This window comes from Rhipicephalus microplus, chromosome 1, assembly GCF_043290135.1.
Source record: "Rhipicephalus microplus isolate Deutch F79 chromosome 1, USDA_Rmic, whole genome shotgun sequence".
NCBI classification, from domain to species: Eukaryota; Metazoa; Arthropoda; class Arachnida; order Ixodida; family Ixodidae; genus Rhipicephalus; species Rhipicephalus microplus.
Genome location: NC_134700.1, coordinates 73825795 through 73849511, shown reverse-complemented (window position 1 = coordinate 73849511; position 23717 = coordinate 73825795). Strand labels below are relative to the sequence as shown.

The 23717-nt window shown below is 45.9% G+C and overlaps 1 protein-coding gene across 4 annotated transcripts in view; it reads right to left on the bottom strand.

Moving 5' to 3' along the window:
* The window catches only part of LOC119178704 (calpain-5), a 100575-nt gene that overhangs the window by 6943 nt on the left and 69915 nt on the right, over positions 1 to 23717 (bottom strand). For 3 of the 4 annotated variants that reach the window (XM_037429933.2, XM_037429934.2, XM_075878507.1), the window contains 2 exons: positions 14703 to 14821; positions 9732 to 9868 (listed from right to left, as the gene is read on the bottom strand). In XM_037429933.2, coding sequence (XP_037285830.2) covers positions 9732 to 9868; positions 14703 to 14821 — 256 coding nt within the window. The remainder of the gene's footprint in view (positions 1 to 9731; positions 9869 to 14702; positions 14822 to 23717) is intronic. The other variant, XM_037429935.2, reaches the window with a different exon arrangement.

Below are 23717 nucleotides of genomic sequence, written 5' to 3'. Positions count from 1 at the left end.
GGTAGGGTCCCAACGGTGAGTTTGACTGACCCGTTCATAAAGGCGAAGCCATTTGTCGACGTCGAGGCCAGGTTGCGCAGAAAATGTCCCGGGATCACGTGGTGTTTGGACGGCGACAAAGGTTGTCGGAGAAGCCGCAGATGATGAAGCGGACGCGTTGTCACTGGAAGCCATGGCGGAAAGCTGGAGGATGCGGCCACTGCGGAGCTGCGTGGTGAGGACGGGGATCGTTCCACCTCCACCAAATATGTTACGTGAGTAACGAGACAAAGTATTGCGAATATATTCGAAAAATATATTTGCAAGAGCGGTTGCAGCACTGGCCAGTCTGGCTCCGAGCTCGAGCAGCCAGCGAGCCTCATCTTCCTCGTCGGGCGCACACGCGCATTCGCACTATGGTTTGTGGCAGCCTACAGGTAGCAATATCATGCCAAACATACAGAAAAGAAAAAAGAAAACTACGAGTAGGCGTCGGGCAACAAACTTGAAGCCTTGCCATCAAAAATGAAAAGGGAGCATCCTGGGAATTCCACCACGAGCATGGAGCACGAGGCGTCAGAAGAAGCTGGCTTGTGGACACTAAGCGCGCTTCAACCTTGGTTTTTTACTTTAATGACTTCGTGTGCGACTGTCAACCATGATAAATTTTTTTCTTCGTCTTGGACGCAGACAAACAGTTTTCGTGTTTTTTCAGACGATTAACCTTTTGACTGGACCAAAAGTAAGGAAGATAGCAGAACGTGTATAAGTGCAACAAAGTAATGCTAGTGTCCAGTATACTGGACATGGTTTGACTGTGAACACCATTGTACTCAAGGTCCATGAAAGTGTTTTCCATGCTTTTCAAAAGACTCTTAGATATAAATGAACATAAAAAACATTTTTTTCTACCCTACGAAGAATTCCGGACTAAAAGAGATATGCTGCCCCGCCGCGGTGGTCTAAGTGGCTAAGGTACTCGGCTGCTGACCCGCAGGTCGCGGGATCAAATCCCGGCTGCGGCGGCTGCGTTTCCGATGGAGGCGGAAATGTTGTAGGCCCGTGTGCTCAGATTTGGGCGCACGTTAAAGAACCCCGGGTGGTCGAAATTTCCGGAGCCCTCCACTACGGCGTCTCTCATAATCATATGGTGGTTTTGGGACGTTAAACCCCACATATCAATCAAATCAATCAATCAATTAAAAGGGATATGCTCCAAGTACTATAGCAAACTTTAAAACGTAACATATTTTACATGTTATCACTTGCATACTACAGGGGTGAGACGACCGAGACTGAATTGGGAGCAATTTTTGGAGTAGCAAAATTTCAATCTTGGAGCCGATAAACCTTGCTTTGGAGGAGTAAGCGGCATTTAATATGTCGCTCTTTGAGATTGAAAAAGCACATTTTTAGCAGCGTGGGGGCACGAGTGCATATTTTAATTGGTTTATAATACACATTTTACACATTAAACTGAAACAGACTTTAAAGAAAGTTTTTGAATAGATTATAGCCAAGCATGAACTGCACAACCTTTTTGCTGGTGCTTGTTTATGGCATATCACTGACAGATCAATTAGTTATATTTGCTGTTAGAAATTCATTAACATAATTTACAATATCACCTGCCTCAAAACATGTAGTAGTACCTAATCAGTGATAACGAGTATAGCGCTGGCTCATATAGGTTCTGTGCGTGCAGTGTGGCATGATGTGTGTTCATTCTATCACGCACCCACTAATTCGAATTCCACTTAATTCGAACAATTTCATCCTCTTTGAGTTCGAATCAGCGATTTCTCACTGTACTTCTATACATGCATGATCTGTCCCACAAACTCTTCAAGAGAATAGGGCAACGTTTTGTGATTACAGTAACGTTTTCCATACCACTGAAGTTGTCAAAGCTTTGCAAGTTTGCTTTAAGTGGCAGCCATAATGGCTGTTCTGTGAAACACAGTGTTATGTCCGGTGTTGTCGTCGGCCCATAGACGTACGCGTTGGTCGCGGTAGTCCAAAAAGCTCAGACAGCCTCGAACGGTTAAAAACAAGTTTATTCCTATTCGGATGTAGGCCGCGGCCGAACTGCCGGGGGAAACGACGGTGGCTCGTTTCCGCCGAGCGGGGGAAGGGGAGGAGTCAACATCTGGAAGCAGTTTCAGCAACCGGTCCTTCGCGGGTTCAAAGGCTCGCTCTAGACACAGGGGTGCTTGGAACACAAGATCTCCTCTTTCCTTAGATTGCTGGCGCTGCAGATATTCCGAATGGTAGCCTTTTAACTTTGTAAAGACCCTTAATAGTGTTTATTGTGAGCAGTTCAGACGTTGATTCGCTCACCTTCAGCTGCTGATAGGCTTGTGTCAAGTCCAAGGGGCTGAAGATTTTTCCACCACGAAGCGTGCTAAAAACCTCTTCCGGTGTCGGCAGTGGGTAGGAAGATGCTTTTGTCGCCAGGTTGACAGTGCTCCGGTAGTCTCCGCAGAGGCGTAGGGTACCGTTCTTCTTTCGAACGACAACGAGTGGTGTCGCCCATTCCGAATGTTGCGTCGGTTCGATGATCCCTTGTTCCTGCAGTCGGTCAAGCTCGTTCTCGACTGACGTTCGTAGGGCGAAAGGCACCGACCTAGCTTTCAAAAATTTCGGCGTCGCATCTTCCCGCAGCTCCAGTGTGACTGGAGGTCCGTTGTTCCCTGGTATTTCTTCGGAGAAAACCGCTTTGTACTTATCTTGAAGCTGCTCCACTGACGGATAACTGAGTGTGTGGTGAACTCCGCCAATGACCACTCCAAGGGGGTCGAACCGATTTCGTCCTATAAGGCTTGATCCAGAACCGTGGACGACTAGCAAGGGGAGCATAGTGGTGTTACCAGGTGTGGCAGTCGATCCTCCCTCCTGCGTGGCTTTGGAGAAGGTGAGACCCGTCTCCGCGAACAGGCGTTGTTGTAGGCCTACGTCACGCAGTCCGCACACAAAACGGTCACGCAACATAACGTCCAAGGGGAGCATAGTGGTGTTAGCAGGTGTGGCAGTCGATCCTCCCTCCTGCGCAGTAGCTGCAGCTGTTGCGGTCAACGTCCCGAAATTGCAGTCAGCAGCGAGCTTTTTGAGAGCCGCTACGTATTCGGCCACTTTTTCGCCTTCCAGTTGGTCTCGCCGTTGGAAGCGGGCTCGACAGTAGACCTCCGATGGCCTTGGGTCATAGTGCTCTTGTAGCGCTGCTACGATGTCGTCGTAGTCAACGGCTGTTGGAGTTCGTGGCTGAATCAGGGCACAGACTGTGTCGTATGTCTGCTCCCCACACAGCGTTAACAGGTTGGCCCTCTTCATTGCTGCATCAGTGATGTTGTTAGCCTCGAAGTAAAATTGCAGGCGTCCAAACCACGATGACCATGATGAGCCGTTGAATTCGGGTAGCCGATTTGGGAGCCCGTGCGTAGCCATAGCTTGTAGCTTGTCAATATCGTTGCGTAGCGTTGGTCCAAATCCACTTCCTCGTCGCCACTGTTATGTCCGGTGTTGTCGTCGGCCCATAGACGTACGCGTTGGTCGCGGTAGTCCAAAAAGCTCAGACAGCCTCGAACGGTTAAAAACAAGTTTATTCCTATTCGGATGGAGGCGGCGGCCGAACTGCCGGGGGAAACGACGGTGGCTCGTTTCCGCCGAGCGGGGGAAGGGGAGGAGTCAACATCTGGAAGCAGTTTCAGCAACCGGTCCTTCGCGGGTTCAAAGGCTCGCTCGTGACACAGGGGTGCTTGGAACACAACACACAGAAAGAAGTTTTTGCCCAGTACCACTCGCGTAGCATACGTGATTCCTCAGTCGTGTGGAATAGAATATGCGGAACAGACTGGTAGGCGCCTGAAGGGGTACTGACATAAAATTTCACGGCCGAAATAGCCCGAGGGATTGATTCCCGTGAACATGCATACATCATTCGCAAAATATTAACAGCAAATATAGCTTGGAAGGTATCTTAAATTTATTCTGAAGCTTAAATTGTGAAGGTGTTGACATCATCAAAAGTGACTCTATGGTTACATGACTCCCTTACCTCACATGACCACAGTGCAGTCAATAAAACATGTTACTATGACGACGTCATAGCTGCCATTTTTTTTTTTGCCATGTTTGTTCTAGCAGTATGGGGCTGCTCTTGTGTCCATGGTTGTGGTGCATGCATTAGAAGTTTTGTGTTTAATGACGCTGCTATTTTGTTTTGTGTACGAAAGGAGTTCTTGATGTGCACCTGAAATGAGTCACGGTTCTGTATGCCGACGTGGTCGAGCATTGCACTCGCTGGGCGATGATAGTTGAATCTGGCGGATTGTCGTTCTTGCAGCTCTCTCAAACTGAAACTGGTCGGTAATGAGGAGCCTGTATTTAATTGTCACTTGTGCACTACAGCAAATGATGTGCCACGTTATAACTAACAGGCCCCCAGCAACAGATTGCAGCAAAAAAACGGGAGGCCAAAATTTGTCAGTAACCCTTTAAACGAAAGTCCCAGCGAGCACCATAACCATGTGTAAGACATGGTCCAAGGCCACTCGGGCATCCATTACCCCGACTGTGGTTGCCCTCTGTGAAAAAAGCAAGTTGACATGTGAAAACATCGAGGCAGACTTCATCGGAAAATTCTACAGCACCTGCGTCAGTACTCCTTCAAAAGTAGCACTTTCACCTCGTTAAAAATGTCTCAATAGTAGGCTTGTGGGAATAGTGAATTTTTGGTTGGAAGCAAATTCGAAGCGAATGTTGATTTTGGCCGAATAATTTCGAATCAAATTCGAATAGTATATATGACATATAGAAAAAAATGGGCATATTTATCATAACCTAAGTAACCTGCTCAATATTTTTTAAATTGAACTAGAGCTTCTATACAAATGCCTTTTGCATAGGAAGTCAAAACAATTTTCAGTTATCTCACAGAGGACTGCGAATTCGGAGCAGTAAATTTTAATTTTGGAGCATTTTGGAGCGGGTAATCTTGCTATTAGAACCATTTTATAGCCGTAAAATTTTAGTTTTGGAGCAGGTAATCTTACTAATAAGAGCAGTTTGGCATAGGTATATATTCATAATGGAGCACTTCGGAAAAGAAAGTACCTCAAACACTTTAATATTAAAGAATGCTGACCTAGAGCAAAGAATCTTTTTAGATTGAAAAAGGCTTCGAGAACTTTGTTGCTGCTCTTTTCAACATTTCTGGTTTATTATTTGGGGTGAAAATATGGGTTATACATTTATTTATAAGTTATTTCTGAAATTCGCACTGAAATCTCTGCATGTGATACCACGAATTTCAATGTGTATTTTTTTACTTTAGCGACATTCCCCTAGAGTAATTTCCTGAGACTTAGTATGTTAAGTCTAGAGCCATCTCAAAAGTCAGTTTACTTTGTTTTTAGTACTTAGGAGCTATGTACAACCTACTAAAAAACATCAAAATTCATAAAGTCCCGGCAATCGATGTATTAATGCAACTATATTAAGCCACCTAAATTTTTTTTTGCACGTTTTTTTGCTTACAGAGAGAGTTCTTGTGGCAAACATGGTGGTTTGAAGTTATGGTCACGTAATTTACTAATGTTGAATCTCATTAATTCATTCAAACACGCTTTATTCGAACTTCCATTTAATTAAAACTGATGCTGTGGTCCCATGAAAGCTATGTGTATACCAATGGACGAAAACCCCCTGTAATTCGAATGCGCAAGCACTTTGACGGTTAGTTCGAACATACTGCGCTTCGAAAATGCTCAGCACCACGCCCGATCCTACAACGGCACCTCCGGCACGTCAACACTGCACGCCAAGAAGGAAAAGAAGAAAAGGAAAGGCTGGGGCAGAATGTTTGCTCTCTCTCAAATAAATGCATACCGGCGAACCTGGCAACAGAGAAATTTGTAAAGCCCCCGAGAGGGGAGCAGGGTTACAGACTTCTTTTTTAAATTTGTAGCTGTGATAGATTTGCCTTTAGCGACAAAAATAATCATGTTTTGCCGCCATAAGTCAAATTGATGCATTGAATTATTTTCCCCCATTTTCGACACACACAAAAAAAACAACAGCGAAAAACAAATGGGGGGGGGGGGGGGTCCCAAACGCAAGCGCAAACACAGGCGCTGCGGTTCACAATGGCTTGGAGTGGCCCAACACACGAGGGTAGGGTTTTAGACTAAGGTGAGAGTGTAAAGAGGAAGCGCAAATGTTCGCGGCCAAAATTTCGCGTCATCAAAACAACTAGCAAAATATATTTCCGCCAAAACAACTCGCGTATACCTTCCACGGACAAACGTGAAGAGGCGGGACGGCGCAGCTGGCTGCCGCGAAAGCACGGGTTAAAGCTCTGGCTTTGCTCGCTACTACATTCTTTGGACAGGAATGGCAAAACGCTTCAAGCCTTTTTATGTCTTTACCGCCTTTCATCTTATCCCTGCGTCAGTCCCGTGCCCCCGGAGCTCACAGATCGCTATCGCATCGCTGCGACTACAGTTTTGTGCCCGACGGTCTGCGACAAACTGCAGTTTTATTTTCGATCCACGTGCCTTCAAAACTAAGTCGTTTTATGCTATTTATGGTGACACCTGCCGTGGTTTTCTCCACAGAGTTTGCAGAAAGCAGCGTTGCTTTGACCGGTCAAATGTTGGCCGCACGCACACTTTAGGAGTTCTGTCAGTAACGTCGTCGCCATACATTATCGTGTCGAACGACCGCAGTTTCACCCACAGCGGTTGTGGCAACAACAAACACACAGTGCGCGTGTTTGTCGCACGCTTATTTCCGAAGCGTCGAGCACGCTGTTCTTGATAGGCCTTCGTTCAATGGTTTCGGTACTAGAATTCATATCACACGCCGCGATTAGAAAAAGTGTTTGGAACATTCGAATTTTGGCCCAATGGACACATGCATTTGGCTGGCGAATTTCACGAATTTATGTCTGTCGCAGTTCGCATCAATGAGACTACTACAAGTTGGGATGAACGCCTCTCAAATTCGTTTATAATGCGGTGGGCTCGCAAAAAAGCCTGGAATCGACTAGCCTGCATTTTTGTCAATGCGGCCAAGTCTCGCACACACATTTAGATTTTCGGCAGATTTTCATGGCAACCCTACACACGAAAGAAACAATCACGATCCGGGAGTCTCCCGGACAATGCGGGAGACTTCGCAAGAATGTGATGCCAACACCAATGCATATAGTTCTCTCCTGGTAGCACAATATAGCACAATGCCCTTTTGTGGCCTCCGCAACCAGCTACAGCAATGCGCCATAGCCAATTGCAGAGACCGCGCTATTTTACGAATTTTGTTTTTATCAGTAATGAAATACTTTTTGTAAATTTCAGACAAAATTCGTAAAATCGTACGTGCGATCAGAATTGTACATTTTACGGAAAAATCAGAAGAGTTGGCAGGTATGCAAATGCCGATCTGGGACGCATCTGTGCCATGCTTCTTCCTTTTCCGTCCCTGCCAGACAGAGAGCCTTCTCCTTTCAATGCCACGTGCAAAGAGAGAGGAAAAAAAAAAAGCTGGCACAGAATGATGGTGGTGGTCGTAGTAGTGGTGGTTAGAAGAGAAAGAAAGGCGCCCGATTTCTGCCACCCGGTTGAGAGCCCAGCGCAGCGCTTTTGCGGGTTTAAATTCTGCGGAGTGTTGGCTCTCTCTCAAATGCCGATGTGCGACGCGTCGGTGCCACGCCTCCCCATTTCCTGTCCCTCAAACCTACAGAACATTCTCCTGTGAACGCCGCGCGGGAAGAGAGCAAAAAAAAAAAAAGGCTGCCACGGAGTGTTGGTTATTTGTCAAACTCGGATCTACTTCTCTCCACGTGGGAACGCTCCTTCTTTCTCGTCACCTGCTGGCCACGCTGCGGCGCAGAGGGTAGCAGCGAAGACGCAGTTGTCGGCGTCTTAACACCTAGTATATAGGTGTTATAGGCCTGTTCCCAGGAAGGCAAAGAATTCTCTCATTAGACTCGACCGCTGTCTCCGGTAATTAAAACATTAATTACAGTATTTTATATAAATACTGCCGCAATCACAGTGTCTAGCGATTTTATGATTTCTCATGTCGTGCCAAGAGCCCCATAAAACTGCCCATCGAGCCGCATGCGGCATGCAGGCCACAGGTTGCGGAACCTTGAGATGAACGGTTTGGCGCAGTTTGGTGCAATTTCCGTCAATTTTATCAAGTTTGCGCAGCAAATCTCGTTTGGTGCACTTTGGCGCAGTTGGCACAGAAGTGGAATCCCTGAATTTTTAGTAGTAAGAGGATTTGACTTTCGGTAGGATGCAAGTGATGAACTGTGAATTACATAACATTTTAAAATTTATTATACATAGAGCATATAAGCTGTCATGACAAACATTTAAGCTTAATAAAATGAGGAATCAATTTAAGGTAATATGTTCATTTAAAGAGGCCCTGCAACACCTTTTCAAGTAGCCATAAAATGGATTCACTAAGAAAGCTTATTGCCTCACGAGTTCACCACCAGAAACATTTTTAGAATCTGTCCAGTACAAGCAGAGTTGCAAAAATTTGTTGCACGCTGCAGTTGCAATCTTTCATCTCGTCCCGACGGAAGCGCTGGAAGATCAGGAGGGAGGGATGGCAGCGTTGTCTGACCATGCTCGAAAAGTGTTGCAGAAGCCCCTTTATATTTGAAAAAGGCTTCCTGGCAGGGCAGAATTCTTCTGTGGAAGTGTTTTCACGGGTAAGCATCCTTATTGTGACGTGAGACCACTTTTACAGGTGGTTACATGCCGATTATTATACATTTATTCGTTCATTGCGAATGCCTCAAAATTTTCAATAATTCAAAATTCAAATCGAAGCAAATTCAAATACTCTAAAGTTCGTTCGATTATTTGAACCATTCGAATATTCGCACACGCATACTGAACAGAGTATAGTTATAGCGCGAGAACAGAAGGACGACAAAGAGATAAGAAGGACACGAGCGCTTTGCCGTCGTTTTGTTCTCGTAGTATAACTATCGTCATGTCATACCAACTAGCCCAAACTGCCACACTTCTAAGCTACTAAACTGGCCATGAATGACACTCCACTGAGCATAGTGGTGTTTTAATTTACTATTATAAAATTTAGTGAATCACTGCCATTTGCCCTGAATGTCGTGCATTCCAGTGGCATATGCATAAATGTTCATCCTTCCCTTTTGTTGACGTAAGTCAGCGCTGTGTGAGCATTGCCCTTCCTTGTCCTCATCTTCGTTTGCACTGCGCTTGCTTAAATATTTGACTTACATACGTTTACGCCATGTGTTTGTATGTGCAGAAGTTCACGAAAAAATTCATAAATTGTTTCTTCTTAGGGGGACGTGTTCCAACCCCTTGGATTCACCAGTGGAGCATGGGCTAAGCACTCTGTGGTGAGAAGTGCGTTGGATCCAACCACCAGTTCTTATTATTGTCAGCTATTGGCAAAAGCATGCTATCTGCTGTTCCATGTCAGACAGCATGTGCAGGCAGCTCCAAAGTGCGAGAGAGAGAGAGCACAGCACAGTATGAAAGTAGAGAAAAAGAATTATTAAATTTTAACACACATTTTTCTACCCACACGTTCCGTTGAGCAATTTTCGCTTGCCGTGATTCTATTGTGCACGAGTATATGACTGTGCTAGATGAAGCGATCCAGTCGACTTGGGTAAACCACAATGGTGAACACAAACATTAAAGTTGCTGATGGTCTGTTCACACTTCGCTGCATGCACTGACCTGAATCTTAATAGGTGTCGAGGCATCCTTGCGGTAGAAGAGGACACTGATATTCCACGTTGGGTCCAGTGTGCCCCGGCAAACAGACGAACGCACTGACTGGCCCTCACACAGCAACACACAGTATGGGTCTGCCACTGCACACAACGTGACACGATGCATGGGCCACAATGTGCGCACGCTTACAAGCCTCTGAAGGTTAAAGTTAATTTGAAGCTCTCCACTATGGTGTCTTCAATGCTCAAGTGCAACTTCAAAATACTTTAATTCTTACCGTGCCATGGTAATTTCCTGAATTTAGGTTAAAAATAGCTTACACTGTTTTACTGCTGAATCCTACACATCAAGGCCAGCATTTCCTGGATTCATGAAGAGGGCTGGTTTGACAATGATGAATGAGCACTCGTATTCAGTCCAGCGTTGAGTTAAAATAATTTTTTGTGACAGACATCCTCACAGGTTTTTGTTTACTGATGTGCATTACTGATGGGTCAATGTGAGTCTACTTACTATCATGCAAATACATGATTCTAACTACTACTTCTAACAGAAGCTTTGATCAACAAAGAGGTAGTCCTTTTCTGATCTGCATGCAGATACAGTGCAACCTCTTTATAGGAGACACTGATGTAACAGACAAATGAATATAAGAGGCCTCAGAGTGCCAACTGTAAAATAATGGTGGATAAGAAAATGCACATGATGTACCCTGCTTATAAGAGACATTTCATTTAAAAGACAAGAATGGCTGTACGGAGCATGCCTCTTATAATGAGGTTTAACCGCAGTGAAACCTCATTAGCATGTACACCAGCTTTAAACGTACTAATGGTTAAAGCGTAGTTGTGACAAATCCCGGACTAAGTCTCATAGAGACTAACGCACTTGTGGACTGCTTGAGCTGTAGTAGTTGTCATATGTCTACGGGTTAGTGTGTACCAACTGCATACCACAATAACATTCAGTGCCATAAAAGATTACTGTACCGCTGAACTTGCAGACGCCACAATGTGCCGCAAACGGTTTTCAGTTATTTTGATAAGTGCGAAAATCGGTCTTTTCAAGTACAGTATAACCTCGATGATACGTTCACGGCTGATACGAATTTTTCCGAGATCCCGGCCGAGGCCCATTAATTTACAATCTGCTAGAGTACTGTTGTTACGAAATGATTTTTTACCCGAGTCATTTGATACGAGTAAATGCCACCCCACCGACGGTCGCGGAAGCAAGCAGCATGCACGCACGTGCTGAAATGCGTGCTGCGCCGCCAGCGAGCAGCGGGCGACAGACTCCAAGTTCTGCGCGATATCGGACGCCGGAGTGCACCAGTGTGCCTTTTGCTTTCACTTGAAGGCTCCAGATGGCGCTGGCCATGGTGGAGACACAAATTCAATCCAATCCAATCTTTGTTTTGCTTGGTAGTGGGTGTTTTCTGGTGCGGACACGTGGTTACTGTAGTGCAGAGGCCGTCAACACTCTCTTGCCCAGTCGAGCACACGTATTTGCTTTGTTGTGCCTTCTTGTGGAGTCTCAGCAAGCCATGTCTCGCAAGCGGAAGGCTCTCTCCTTTAAAGAAAGACTGGACATTCTTCGAAAGGTCGATGAGGATCCCAAAAGAAAACTCACGGAGTTGGCTAAGGAGTTAGGCCTCGCTGCGTCAACATTGAGCACAATTGTTGGACAGCGGGACACAATAATGAAAAATGGTTTTCGTTCAGTGTCAACACAAAGCAAGCAAAGACAGCCCAACATGTGAAACTTGAAGCTTTATTGATCTGGTTCAAGAAGGTTACTGCAGCCGGTGTGAACATTGACAAAGTTTTGCATGAGAAAGCCGACGAGATCGCACTTGCTCTGCACATCGACAGATTCCAGGCCTCATGTGGGTGGCTGCACTACTTCAAGAAGAGACACGGTCTCGTGTACAAAAGCGTCTGTGGGGAAGCCACGAAGGCTGACGAGACCGTTGGTAGCGACTGGCTCGCGAAGCTGGAGTCTCTTATCCCGGTGTATGAGCCTCATGATGTTTTTAATGCAGATGAGGCAGGCCTGTTTTTTAATCTTCAACCCGAGAAGAGCCTTTGCTTAAAAGATGAAGCATGCCAAGGAAGCAAGAGAAGCAAGGAAAGAATAACGGTTCTTCTCTGCTGTAACGCCGACGGGTCGGGAAAACTTTACCATAGTTGAAAAATTTTAGAAGCCTTGGTGTTTCAAGTGCGAGATCCATTTGCCATGAGTCTAGCATGCAAACAAAAAAGTGTGGATGATGGCGGCCCTGTTCGAAGAATTTCTGTCTCTCCTTGAGAGAAGAATGGCCTTCAAGAATCAAAAGATTGTTCTGATTTTTGACAAGTGCACTGCCCACCCGAAGCAAGTGGCTCTTCAAAGCGTCAAGCTGGTTTTTTTGCCCGCAAACACGACGACGCACTTGCAACCCCTTGACGCTGGGATTATAAAAAACGTCAAGCACCATTTTAAGAGCGTTCTTGTGCGCTGCCTCCTTGCCAAAATTGACAAAAAAGACGAAGGTGGCCTGCGAATAAGTCTTTTGGACGCCATCCATTTTATCTCAATGGCTTGGGATAGAGTAATGCTGACGAACATTGCGAACTTCTTTGGTAAATGGGGCATCTTTAGGATTCCCGAAGAGGTGCCAGAGGTCCTTTCTGAGTCAGAGGAGCCCATCGAGGGTTGAAAATGCCTTGATGCTGGGTGCTTGGCAGATGACAATCTTGCCACTTGTGCTGCGCGCAGGGTGGAAGATAACGTCAACGAGGCCACGTGTGAAGTTGCCGATTCCAGCGACAATGGCGGAGAAATAGACGAGTACGACGGCGGAGGACCACCACTGGCTGCTGAAACTCTGCACGAGCTCGACGTCCTGAGGTGTACTATGGCTGCTGGAGAAATCAGTGACGACACGTGCATGCATTTGTATGGATTCCAGAAAAGTCTGCTGAGTGACTTGTCAAAAAAAAAAAAAAAGCAGAAACACATCAGAAATTTTTTCTCCAGAAAATGAATTTCTTTTGAGTGCCAAAATGAGTTTGCCTGTGTTCGCATGAGATTTGCACGTGTTCCGAAGATACGAATTTTGACTATTACGAATATTTCATGTGACCCCGCGAGATTCGAATCATCGAGATTCTACTGTACTCGGAGTTCCATGTGATTATGGCAATGCTTCAACTAATATTTATAGGAAAAAAGGTAGGTGAGGTTTCAACCACCGAAAAACATGCCGGTATGACTTACCGCCGACAAAAGGCTTATGACAGTAAGCATGTGGTAAATATAGCCACTTAAAACTTCAGCATGTGGTAAATATAGCCACTTAAAACTTACTGCACGCTTTTGACAGGTGCCTACTTTAATGCGCTCGGCTCATTGTGCAGTACTGTGTTCAAGTGTGCATTGCTTTGCAGAAACACAAGAAGCCCACTACTGCCACTGAGTTTAGCATTGCCAGTTTCGCACCCCGAGATACCTTGGTGTATTGACAATAACACGAGCACAGTACTACAACAGGAGTAGCATTGTTGTAATCATACTGTACGCTTTTATAAAGCGCCAGCCCAAACACGCCTCAGTCCACTGACGAAACTCGTACAGCATCGCGGAATGCACATCGCTTGCAGAAAGCTCGTCATTGCCGCGTTAACCTAACAGGCTGCTCGCCATATCTATGCATTGTCTGAAGTTTCTGAAGTGAAGTGGGCATATTCTACAGCAAGCAGATTGGCAATCATGGCTTGTGCCGAGTAGGCAAAGTGCTGTACCCAACTAGCCGGTATACGATATCGCTCTTTGCAACCGTACCACGCTTAAAAAAAAAGAAACTGCACCAGCTTTCGCTTAGAAGCCAAGACACACATATTGTGGACAGCCAACTGTGCCCGTTCTGTCGCTATACCACGCTATGTATCCTGGACCCTGCAGCAGATTCGAAACGCTCCTTCGCCTAGCCACTGCGTCCTATCAGAAGATTTTGTGAGAGTGACACAATTTGTGCTGCATTTTGGCAAAAAGAATGAAATGGCTTTGTGATGGGCACTTTAGACAATATTTCCTGCCACACTGTATTTATTCCCTTGTTGGTGGCAATGGGGAAAATCAGGAGATGAAAATTTGTAGCTTGTGGTTAAAAAAATTGTATGTACTTGTGCGCGTGCACTTATCCTTTGGTGGGAAGAATTGCGCGCCTTCGGCTTTGACTGGAGCGACTGCGTTAGTTGCCGGGCACACAATGATCACTTAGCCCGCTGAAGAAGCCTCGTTTGTGAAAAGAGCATGCTTTTCAAACACAGCAAAGTAATAACTGAGACACTTCTTTGCAATCTGTACCTGTGATTACAATTAGTGCATTGTTCTTTTTTAACAGCACGTTACGTGTCATGCGGTTAACATTGTTAGTTCGCTCTCGTCCTGTGTGTGTTGTTTTCGTGCATCATGTGTGCGTGAACAGCACGCTGCACGTTTTGATCTGCTAGCCATTCTCAGCATTACATTCTAAGTTATTGCTATCGCATTCATTGCTTCGCCCTTGCGGCGTAACTATGACTGTTTTGTTGTCGGGTTTGTCGTTATGAACTTTGTTGGGACACGTGCTGCGCAGGGCCCATTCGGTTGGTACGCTAGCTACATGGCTGGTTACAAACAGCATGCGCTGGAGCACTGAAACCAAGCGGCTGGACAACACTTCGGCGCTGATCCGTGTGCTTTCGTTGCGGGAGGAAACAAAGAGAGCTTCAGGCTACAAAAAAGATTTGACGCGCATTTCACAGCCCAAACAAGCAAAGCTGTCAAGCGAAATTTTCACTGTTGTAACTCTCGTGACTTTTTGCATAATGAAACGTCCTCCTAAATTTGTGCGAACTTTTCTGGAAAAAAAAAAAAAACTGGGTTCATTACGTGAGTAAATACACATGTTCTTAGAAACAAATCATCAGTAGGCGATACGATACTCACAACCAAAAGGGTCTTGTTGCTCGAGGTGTTTGGCTCCAATGACACGAATTATGGTAGCCAAAGCTGGCATGCTTTGGCAAGGAAGGAGCTTGGCACTTGGCACATCCTTCTGCAGTTCCCTGCGTTTTAAACGTTCATTGCACAGCACAGTCAGCGTCAGATTTTTCACGCTTTCTAAAGACCGCGACATAAATTTAAAAAAAAAATTTGCATTTTTTTCACTTTACTAGAGTTGTGAAAAAGACCAAATAGCTCTGAAGGCTTTCTAGTGCACTTATAAGGCATTTCACTGCTCACATATGAAAATCCTGTGCATACATTTGGTACTAGCTGGAAAATGTGTTTAACCACAAAGTAACCGCAAAAATAAAACTTGCACCTCTTGACGAGTGCCGCCAAAATTCGCAAAGAGCAAAAAAACTTTCAGCTCACTCGAAAGATCATACCATTGAGCTTAGTTGCAATAACAAGAATCATTTTAAAACAGTGGCACAAAATGCAGGGGCTGCCACAGCAGAGCAGACGACTTGTGCACTTTCGCCTGGTGTGAGTGCATATGCTTAAAATAAGAAAACCTCAGCTAGGTTTTTTTACCTTCGACCATCTGAGATTCTTTAATACGCACTGAGCTTAAAAATTACACCAAACTCTAGCATTTTGCCACCATCAAAATGTGACCACCACGTTTGTGATCGAACCTGCATGTTTCTGGTCAGCAGTTTAGCAGTGTAACTACTGAGCGACGGTAGTGGGTTCAGAGAGATTTACTACAGATAAAACCATTTTATAAAAGGTTACAGTGCATCTACAAGAAGGTTTGGACATGAGTAGACAAGTGATTTTTTTTAGCCTGCTTAGTTATTTACCTGGAGCACTGTCGTCTTGCTTGACAGAACCAACTTGACAGCAAGTTATCATAATAAATGCCACAGTGAATGAAAATTCAGATTTTTTGAGCAGGTCAGGCCAATTCTTGCCTGGGGCCCTTCAAGATTCTCTAAGTACCCCCTTTTTTTTTTACTTGCCGGTAAAGTAGGCTCGTAGTTGGAAATGTCTTTAGTGTCAGCAGGGTATCTCGTATTGTGGTACAATACAAGATGCTCATGCAAGAACTATTGCAGATACAGAATAATACCACAATGATTATACCCGATACTATACTCGCCAATTGTATCTTGAGATACTTCAATACATTCACAAATTCGCTATTATAGGACCCCATAATGTAGTAGCAAATATCTATGCACAAAGCGTTCTGCTTGAATATTCCTTAAATGTGATCAATTTTGTTGCAGTTTAATAAAATATCTCTTAGTATCTAACACGTATTGTCTTTTTTGCTCAAAGTACATTAGTTTACTTCCAAAGAACTTATTTTTGGGTTTGTTTTCTGTGTAGAAAGGGCAGCTTTTCACCAACAGCGGTTCTTGATATGTATTTTTGCAATTGATGGGAGTCGCTGCACACATGGCCAAGAAGCCAGCATGTTGTCATCTAACATCAAGAGCTTCTACAAGGGGCCTTCTCATGATTATGCAAATACCGGCGTGCATATTTACCTTGCTCAGAAAAGGCGGTTTATGCTATGCCGAATCAGCAGTGTACAACAGCAACATCGCTGGTGGCATCATCTTTTGTGCCGCACTGTATATACGAAAAGCACATCAAACTTCTATGGCTTTTCATGTTCCTGGCATAAAGTGTTTGTTCTCGATATACTCACTAATGTGCAATGTTTTATCAATTTGTCTTCAACGTGAGAACCTTAGTTTTGTTTATATTGACGAAAGCAGTCAAGAAAAATTGAGCCGTTGGCACTATCTGCCACACAGCTTCGCACAGTGAAGCATGGGCTTGTCCCTGCTCGTACTCCCTGTCGACCAACATGTCTAGCATCGAAATGGTGGCTTCCTCTTTGGATGTACACACTTTCTCAACACTTCCCCGTGGCCCTCTGGACACGATCAGGTGCAACCAGGCAATGCACCATAGAGCAGAGGTTGCGCACAATGTCTCCATTGGTGGGCATGGCTTAGCTAATGCGCATGGATGACATGACCAGGTGATGTGGTATCAGTTCACAAGACAACGTGATGGTGCTCTTTCCATGTTTCCATGGTGCTCTTTCCCCACTTCTTTCTTCAGCATTCTTTCAGTCTCTCTTTCTGCACTTCATTTTCCCTATTGCTCTCTCATTCATTATGCTCTCTTCCCCGTGCTCGCTTCCCTTTTCGATTCCCCTGCTACACTAGTGTTACTATACAAGGCTATGCTGTGCTCTGCTAGCCTGGATAGCCAAGTGGTTGAGACGCTCGGGTTCGAATCCTGCCTTATGATGTTTCTTTCTGCAAGGATGTCTCTCTGTACTCGTTCTCAGGGTTATTACAGGCTCCCTGCAGTGGTGAGTAGTGGGATGGGCTCAAATTTTACAGCACGTACCCATTCGAGGTGACAATCGTTTGCGGGCACAGTCACAATTGTTATGCCGAGCTAGAACAGCTTAGCTGTGAAAAGGTGTTGCAACTTCAAAATACAGTAGGGGCAGCGCTGGATATTTTCTTGCTTTTGGTCTCCTGGCAATGCAAACACTTTTTCTTCCACTTTTAGAGCTTTCTTTTTTTCTTAGACATATTTCAAATTTTCTTGGCAGAATCACTTTACACCCTGTATCCCTTTTATTGCCATGCATCCATATGTCCGTCTGCTGATCTACGCAACCTGCAAATAGTACTCAAGAAATAGTTTTGGGGAAAGAATATGTGTAGAACAGACAAACATGAAGCCACGATACACAGGACATGTTTTTTGAGTGTCTATTTAGCACTTCCCATATTTTCTCGCATATAACCCACACGAAAAATTGGAAAAAAAAAAAATCGCCTAAAAAGTGGGGGTGCGGGTTATCTCCGGATAATCTGGAAGCAGAGGTCGGCTTCACGGCAATGCATGGCCTCCTGTGCAGTCCGCATCCCCATCGGCAACGTCTGGTGCAAAGCCAATAAAAGGCAACGCAGGCTAAGACAGATCTCCGTAGAATGTTTATTCACTTTTTGCGTGCTTTGTTTGATTTGGCCAACAGCGTCGCAACAGCGATTGGACAGCGTCTTTCTCTGAGTCAGGTGTTGCCAGTTTGCACCGTTGATCGGCCTTGTCTGGTGAGGTACTATAAGTGGGTCTCTGTGGAAATCTTTCACCTCAAAAAAAAAACTCAAGATTATAGCTGCTGCAGAAGAAATCGGCAACAGAGCTGCTGTGAGGAGGCACGACGTCGACGAGTCGTGCATTCCGAACTGGCGAAAAAAAAAAAAAGGCCTCTCTCGAAAGTGCACACAAGAAGAAGCAAGCATTTCGCGGCCAGAAGACTGGTGCGTATACCCTTCTTAAGACGCAGCTTGTCAAATTTATTGAGGAGTGAAGGAGTGGCGGCCACGCTGTGTCAACGGAGATGGTGCTAATAGAAGCACTGAAGTTGGCCTGCGAGATGAACAGCTCAATCAAGTTTCGTGCGAGCCGTGGATGGCTCCAGCGATTCATGGCCAGGCACAAATTTTCGATGCGGCGGCAAATGACTATGTGCCAGCAGCTTCCCAACGTCTACGAGGATAAGCTGTTAAGCTATCAACGTTACGTCATTGGGCTGCGGAAGGAGCACAACTACCGTATTTACTCATGTAATGAATGCACTTTCTCGGAAAATCGGAGCAAAGTTGTGGGGTGCGTTTATTATGCGGGGTAAATTTTATGAAAACTTCTTTGGAATGAGCAAAAAATGTGACAATGCAAAAAAAGTTAGGTCGCTTAGACTTTTGCAATTGATATACGCATACACTGTTTGGAAACAGCTTCTTTGTTGAACTTTGCTCATCTTCAGTGGTTGATGGCGCTATCTACTGCAACCCGGGCCACCCTTGCATGCCATAAAAACGTTTTGCGCCTATCTTTTCTCGCAATCGTTTAACCGCAACAGTGGTATCTGCTGTGATCTCTAGCGGTGCCGAAAAGCGTGTGCTACGTGCTACAACGCACTTAGCCAACTTCGCAGCAACCTCCATGACGACCGTGACGCCGCTGTTAACACTGTAACAAGCACGACGAGGTCGTGGTAGCAAGTAACCAACATTGCAACAAGCTACCCCCCAAAGCATCAAAACAAACCAACGATAACATTATCGGGGGGGGGGGGGGTGATTCGTTAGAAAAAGGTGGAAAGGTAAGAAAGATGGGTGTGGAGTACACGATAATTGTCCCTCATGTGAGGAAACTTCAACTGATACACTCACGGGGGAACGATGAATGAAGGGACAGTTTCTGCGCACAGATAGAAAGAAAAGCAATAGGCACGCGGTAACAGGCGAAGGGGGGCAGAGGAAGCGAGCCGAGGTGGTTGAAGGGAGTGGGCAGAGTAATAAGAAACAGGGGAGATCCAACGGGTGAGGAAGCACCAGATGTTGGTTAGCGGGACTGCAGCGGATGAATGTAGGGGGTGCATTATTATGAGGGGGAAAAAAATCAAAATTTTGATGACTGAAGTTGAGGCTGTATTTATTGTGCGAGTGCGTTCATTACGTGAGTAAATCTGGTACTTGCTCTTCCATGTGGGAAATACTGCTCAAACGTCCGTGTACTTCGAGATGCCCATGGACACCACTCTGCAGTCTGCAGAAAAAGGGCTCGAAATCTGTAAATGTACTGACGGGCGGAAACGCTAACTACACTGCACAGTAATGTTGTGCACTTTGGCGGATGATACCAAACTACGCCCGTACGTAATCTTCGAGTGCAAAACGCTATCCGGCACTCCACTGCCACCAGAGATTGTTGTGCGAACCCAAGATAACGCATGGATGAATGGTGACCTCATCTCTGACTGGCTTCGCACCATCTGGGAGAAGAAGAAGAGGCCGTGTGCTATGTTGGCACGGTGGTCGATGCTGGTGTTGGGGTGTTGGGCTCGTTTCGAGGCGACCACTGCACTGACGCAGTGAAAGCGCGCCTTGCTGACCACCACACCGACCTCGCGGCGTGATTATACCCAGTGGCATGACTTCCATGCTACAGCCACTGGACGTGTGCCTCAATCAGCCTCTCAAGGCGCACATGAAGCAGCTGTATGCCGAGTAAATGGCCGACAGCCGTTATGACTGACATCAACGAGGCGCATGCGGAGGCCAGACATTGCACTGCTGTGCCAGTGGATCGTGGATGTGTGGGGGGCGATTTTGGCCGATGTGGTGTGCAAAAGCTTCAACAAGTGCGCCATCACCAATTGCTTGGATGGCACCGAAGAGGATTGCGTCTTCGAGAGCTGCGACGAATCCTCAAATGGCAGCAGTGACAGCGGCGAGTCGGGCAATAGTTGAAGGAATGGGAATCCGCGCCGTCAACGTTGGGGCAATTGCTTCGAAATAAAGTTCTTTTGCTAATGAGATTGTAATCTGCTGTGCAGTTGTGACTTCTGAAAACAATTTTTTAAAGCTAAGCATGCGATTTTTTTTTCGGGAAGTTCAAAGTTAGGGGTGCGGGTTTTATGCGAGGGCCGGTTATATGAGAGCAATACGGTAGTCTTTCCCCAAAACTGAGCACTACTAGCCCCGAGAAGTTGGGGTGGCGCCACCTGGCGGGAGGCTGGGTGATGTCACGACAGGGACTCTTGGATACCCGCCGCAGTGCGCCTACATAATGCGCTTGCTTTGTCGCTGTACCGCTGTTTGCGTTCGCTTTCTGCTAATTTCAAGGTGCAGATGAATGTGACAAAAACAGATTCGGTAATGCTCCTAGTAAAACAATAAACAGTTTACTTTCGCTACTGCACAATCGTGCGCTCGGTCGCAGGCAATGTGAAAGGGGTGAAAAGACCTGCATCGCACTGCTAACCCCTATGACGGACTTCATTCCTGCTCACGGAAGCGGTATTCTGAAGGGTGTGAAATGCAAGAACACGCTTCTGCTTGAATACAACACACTTTTTGGTGCATAATCGTGCGATTTTGAGATGCAAGATGCCATATTTGCATTATTACGTCACAGCTAATCCTTTTATGAAGTGCGCTCGGCTGCTGACCTGAAGGTTGCAGGTTCTATCCCGGCCCTGGCGGTCTCATTTCCGCAGCTCTAGCGTTATTTGTATCGGAGGAATTCACTTATCTACGGACAGTGCTTTCAATGGTGTGCCAAGCCTCGCGTTCGCCTGCAGTATCAAATCTCGCAAAATATTCTTGAATCCACTCGCCTAGAATACCACCCCCACTGTTGTGTCTGTTGTTCTCGTGTACTTGCTCACTCAACACGTTGTTTAGTTTCATGTTTCTCTCGCAAAAGTTTTGGAGCTTCATTTCACCGAAATTATTGAGGTTAAGTATGGTTGTGGCTGCGTGCGGAAATTCTTCTTGCTGTCAGATTCTGTCTTCGTGCAGAATCGTGGTAACGATGCTGTCACGCTCTTAACTATCAGTTCAGATAGCCACCTTATAAATTAATTTTTCTTGCAGTTGATCGCGTGAACATGACGTGCGAGATCAGTCATCAGTTCATCAAGGCGAACGTTGTTTATTAGTTACTTTGGTCACGTCGCTGAGTGCGCGATCTAAAGAGTTCATTGCGACTCTCTGGTGTTTGTGTTCGAATCATTGCTATGCGGTGCTCCCAGGCGAACTGAACATTATCGTTTGTGACGCGCCAGTAGATCACCCCGGCATTTCAAGCAAATCAGGGTACGTATACGACTACATATTGCCTGGCAACATGTTGAGAGAAAACGTGTACATATGATAAAAAAGCAGACATATCTCAACATTTCCGAAATGTTTGTGTGTGTGTGGCAGTATTTTGTTAATTTTCCGAATACATTGAGAGAGTGCTTATGACAGTCAGATTTGTGTAAAGTCTCCTGTTAGAGAAAGTGTAATTTTGTCAAATCATTTAGATTTTTCGCAGATGCAAGCATTGCTCAGCAAAGTGCAATGTATTTAGTGAATCGAAAACATATCATTTCGTTTGCGATACTTCGCCAAATGTTCTGAACCCAGGGACTTTGCCTAGTTATAATCATGTTGTCACCACTCAACATCATTTTCCCAATCAATCTTCCGCTCAAACATGAGTCTGCAAACCTTAGTTATTAATTATGAAAACTTCTTAAAGCTTCCACAAGTTTCACTAGCTATGAAGCCTTCCACCTTGTACCTGGAAGACGCTGGTTGCGTCGCCGAGATCGGACGTGTGTTGCGTTGGCTCCGGAAATTTTTGCTGAGAAGCGAGAAAATTTCAATGTCACCTTTTTGAAAGCGTTGAGAACCATCTCCTAACATCAAGAGGAACCTGCTGACGCTCCGATGCAGGTGGGCCGAAATTTAATCATTTTTCGCCCGATTTATCTTTCGGCCACGCCGGGAGGAGCTGACCTCTGCTGAGGTTAGCGTCCGCTCTGGTGGTGCGGGGCCTTCCCTGAAGACTCCGCACGATGGCGACCGCTACCCAACGCGGCTACGACCCAGCCTCCATGGCTTGGACTTAAATTGATGTGCAACAGGTTGTTTCCACCGAACATAAACCCACCAACATCAAAGGTGGAGCCCTTTTCCAGCTCGTGACGCTACGACCAAAAGCTGCTCAGCAGAAGACGATGTTCAAGCCGACTGCCGGGAAACCCGGTGGTCCCATCTCCAACGATTGTGCTCGCACCGCACAGCCAAAAGGTAATCTGATTAAGTGGCGCCCATGCGACACTCCCAAGATGAGCGCAGATGATATTATCGTGGTGTTGAAGCCCTGTGAAACTCTTGACCTGAAGACGGCCTTCCAGACTGGAGATCTTGGCGCTGCCATTGCCCAGTTCGTTGGTGGCGAAGCTGCAGCTACCCTCAACGTTTAGCCTGTGTGGACACAGAACTTGATTGTCTGCGGGACGCAACATGTTGAGGCAGCAAACAAATTGGCCCGTGATTGGCACGCGAAAGGGCAGAATCGCTTTTACTAGGCACTCTGGATAGCGGTGATGAATCGGCCTCACTGTGCTCGGGCATGGAACCAGTGATGTATAGCCCTCTCATTAGCACCTTGGAAAGTCGCATGTCGGCTCTCAAAAAAAGTGTCACCGACCAAACGGCACCACTGCCGACATTGATTGTACAAATTATACAAGCACAAATGCAACAGCTGGTGACTACACTCACTCAGCAAATCACCGCTCCTGTGACCCTGGATCCAGGCTAGTCCTAAAATGTTTAGGCGGGCTAGTCCCGTAAAATAGGTGGGTCGGCCTTCCAAAGCTCACCACTATATGGAGGAGGAAAATATACTGAAGACGTCTCGATCGTTCCTGCCCTTCAGGCAGTGGAGAGCCAGCCAGCTTCTAATAGTGCCAATCATAGCGCCGGGACATAGGCAGAAGAGTACTAACTCAAGACAGGAACCACTGTCAGTCGTACAGTGGAATTGTAGGGGCTTCAGGGACCGCGCTAAGCGCACTCATTTTCGTCTCTACTTAGAAACGTGCCAATATGTAGCAGCTATCGTGGCTTTACAGGAACCAGGGGCTTCAGCCAAAATTGCCAAATACAATACATTTCAGCGAGATCAATCTACTGGCATCCTTGTACAAAAAGCATACACGGCACAAAAGGTAGACCTCGACCTGCAGGTAGCATATTTGTACATCATGGTCACAGTGCTACCCCTGCGACGCTCTTACCCACAACTACATATATGCTTAACATCTATTGTCCACCTAAGCTAAAACATCACTTTTGCGGACATCTTCAGTCGGGCACTGAAGATAGCTGGCCGGGATCCCTTACTCATTGTTGGGGACTTCAATGCTCACAGCAGGGTGTGCGGTTACAATAAAAAGGAAGTTCGTGGTAGAAAGCTAGCGGAGTTTCCACGTTAGGCATAATGTTCCCGACTGACCCAGCACAACCAACACGTATAGGAAACTTTGTGACTCGGGACACTTGTCCAGATCTCACGCTTTCCAAACACATACAACACATTGAGTGGTACAACACCGAAGAAACG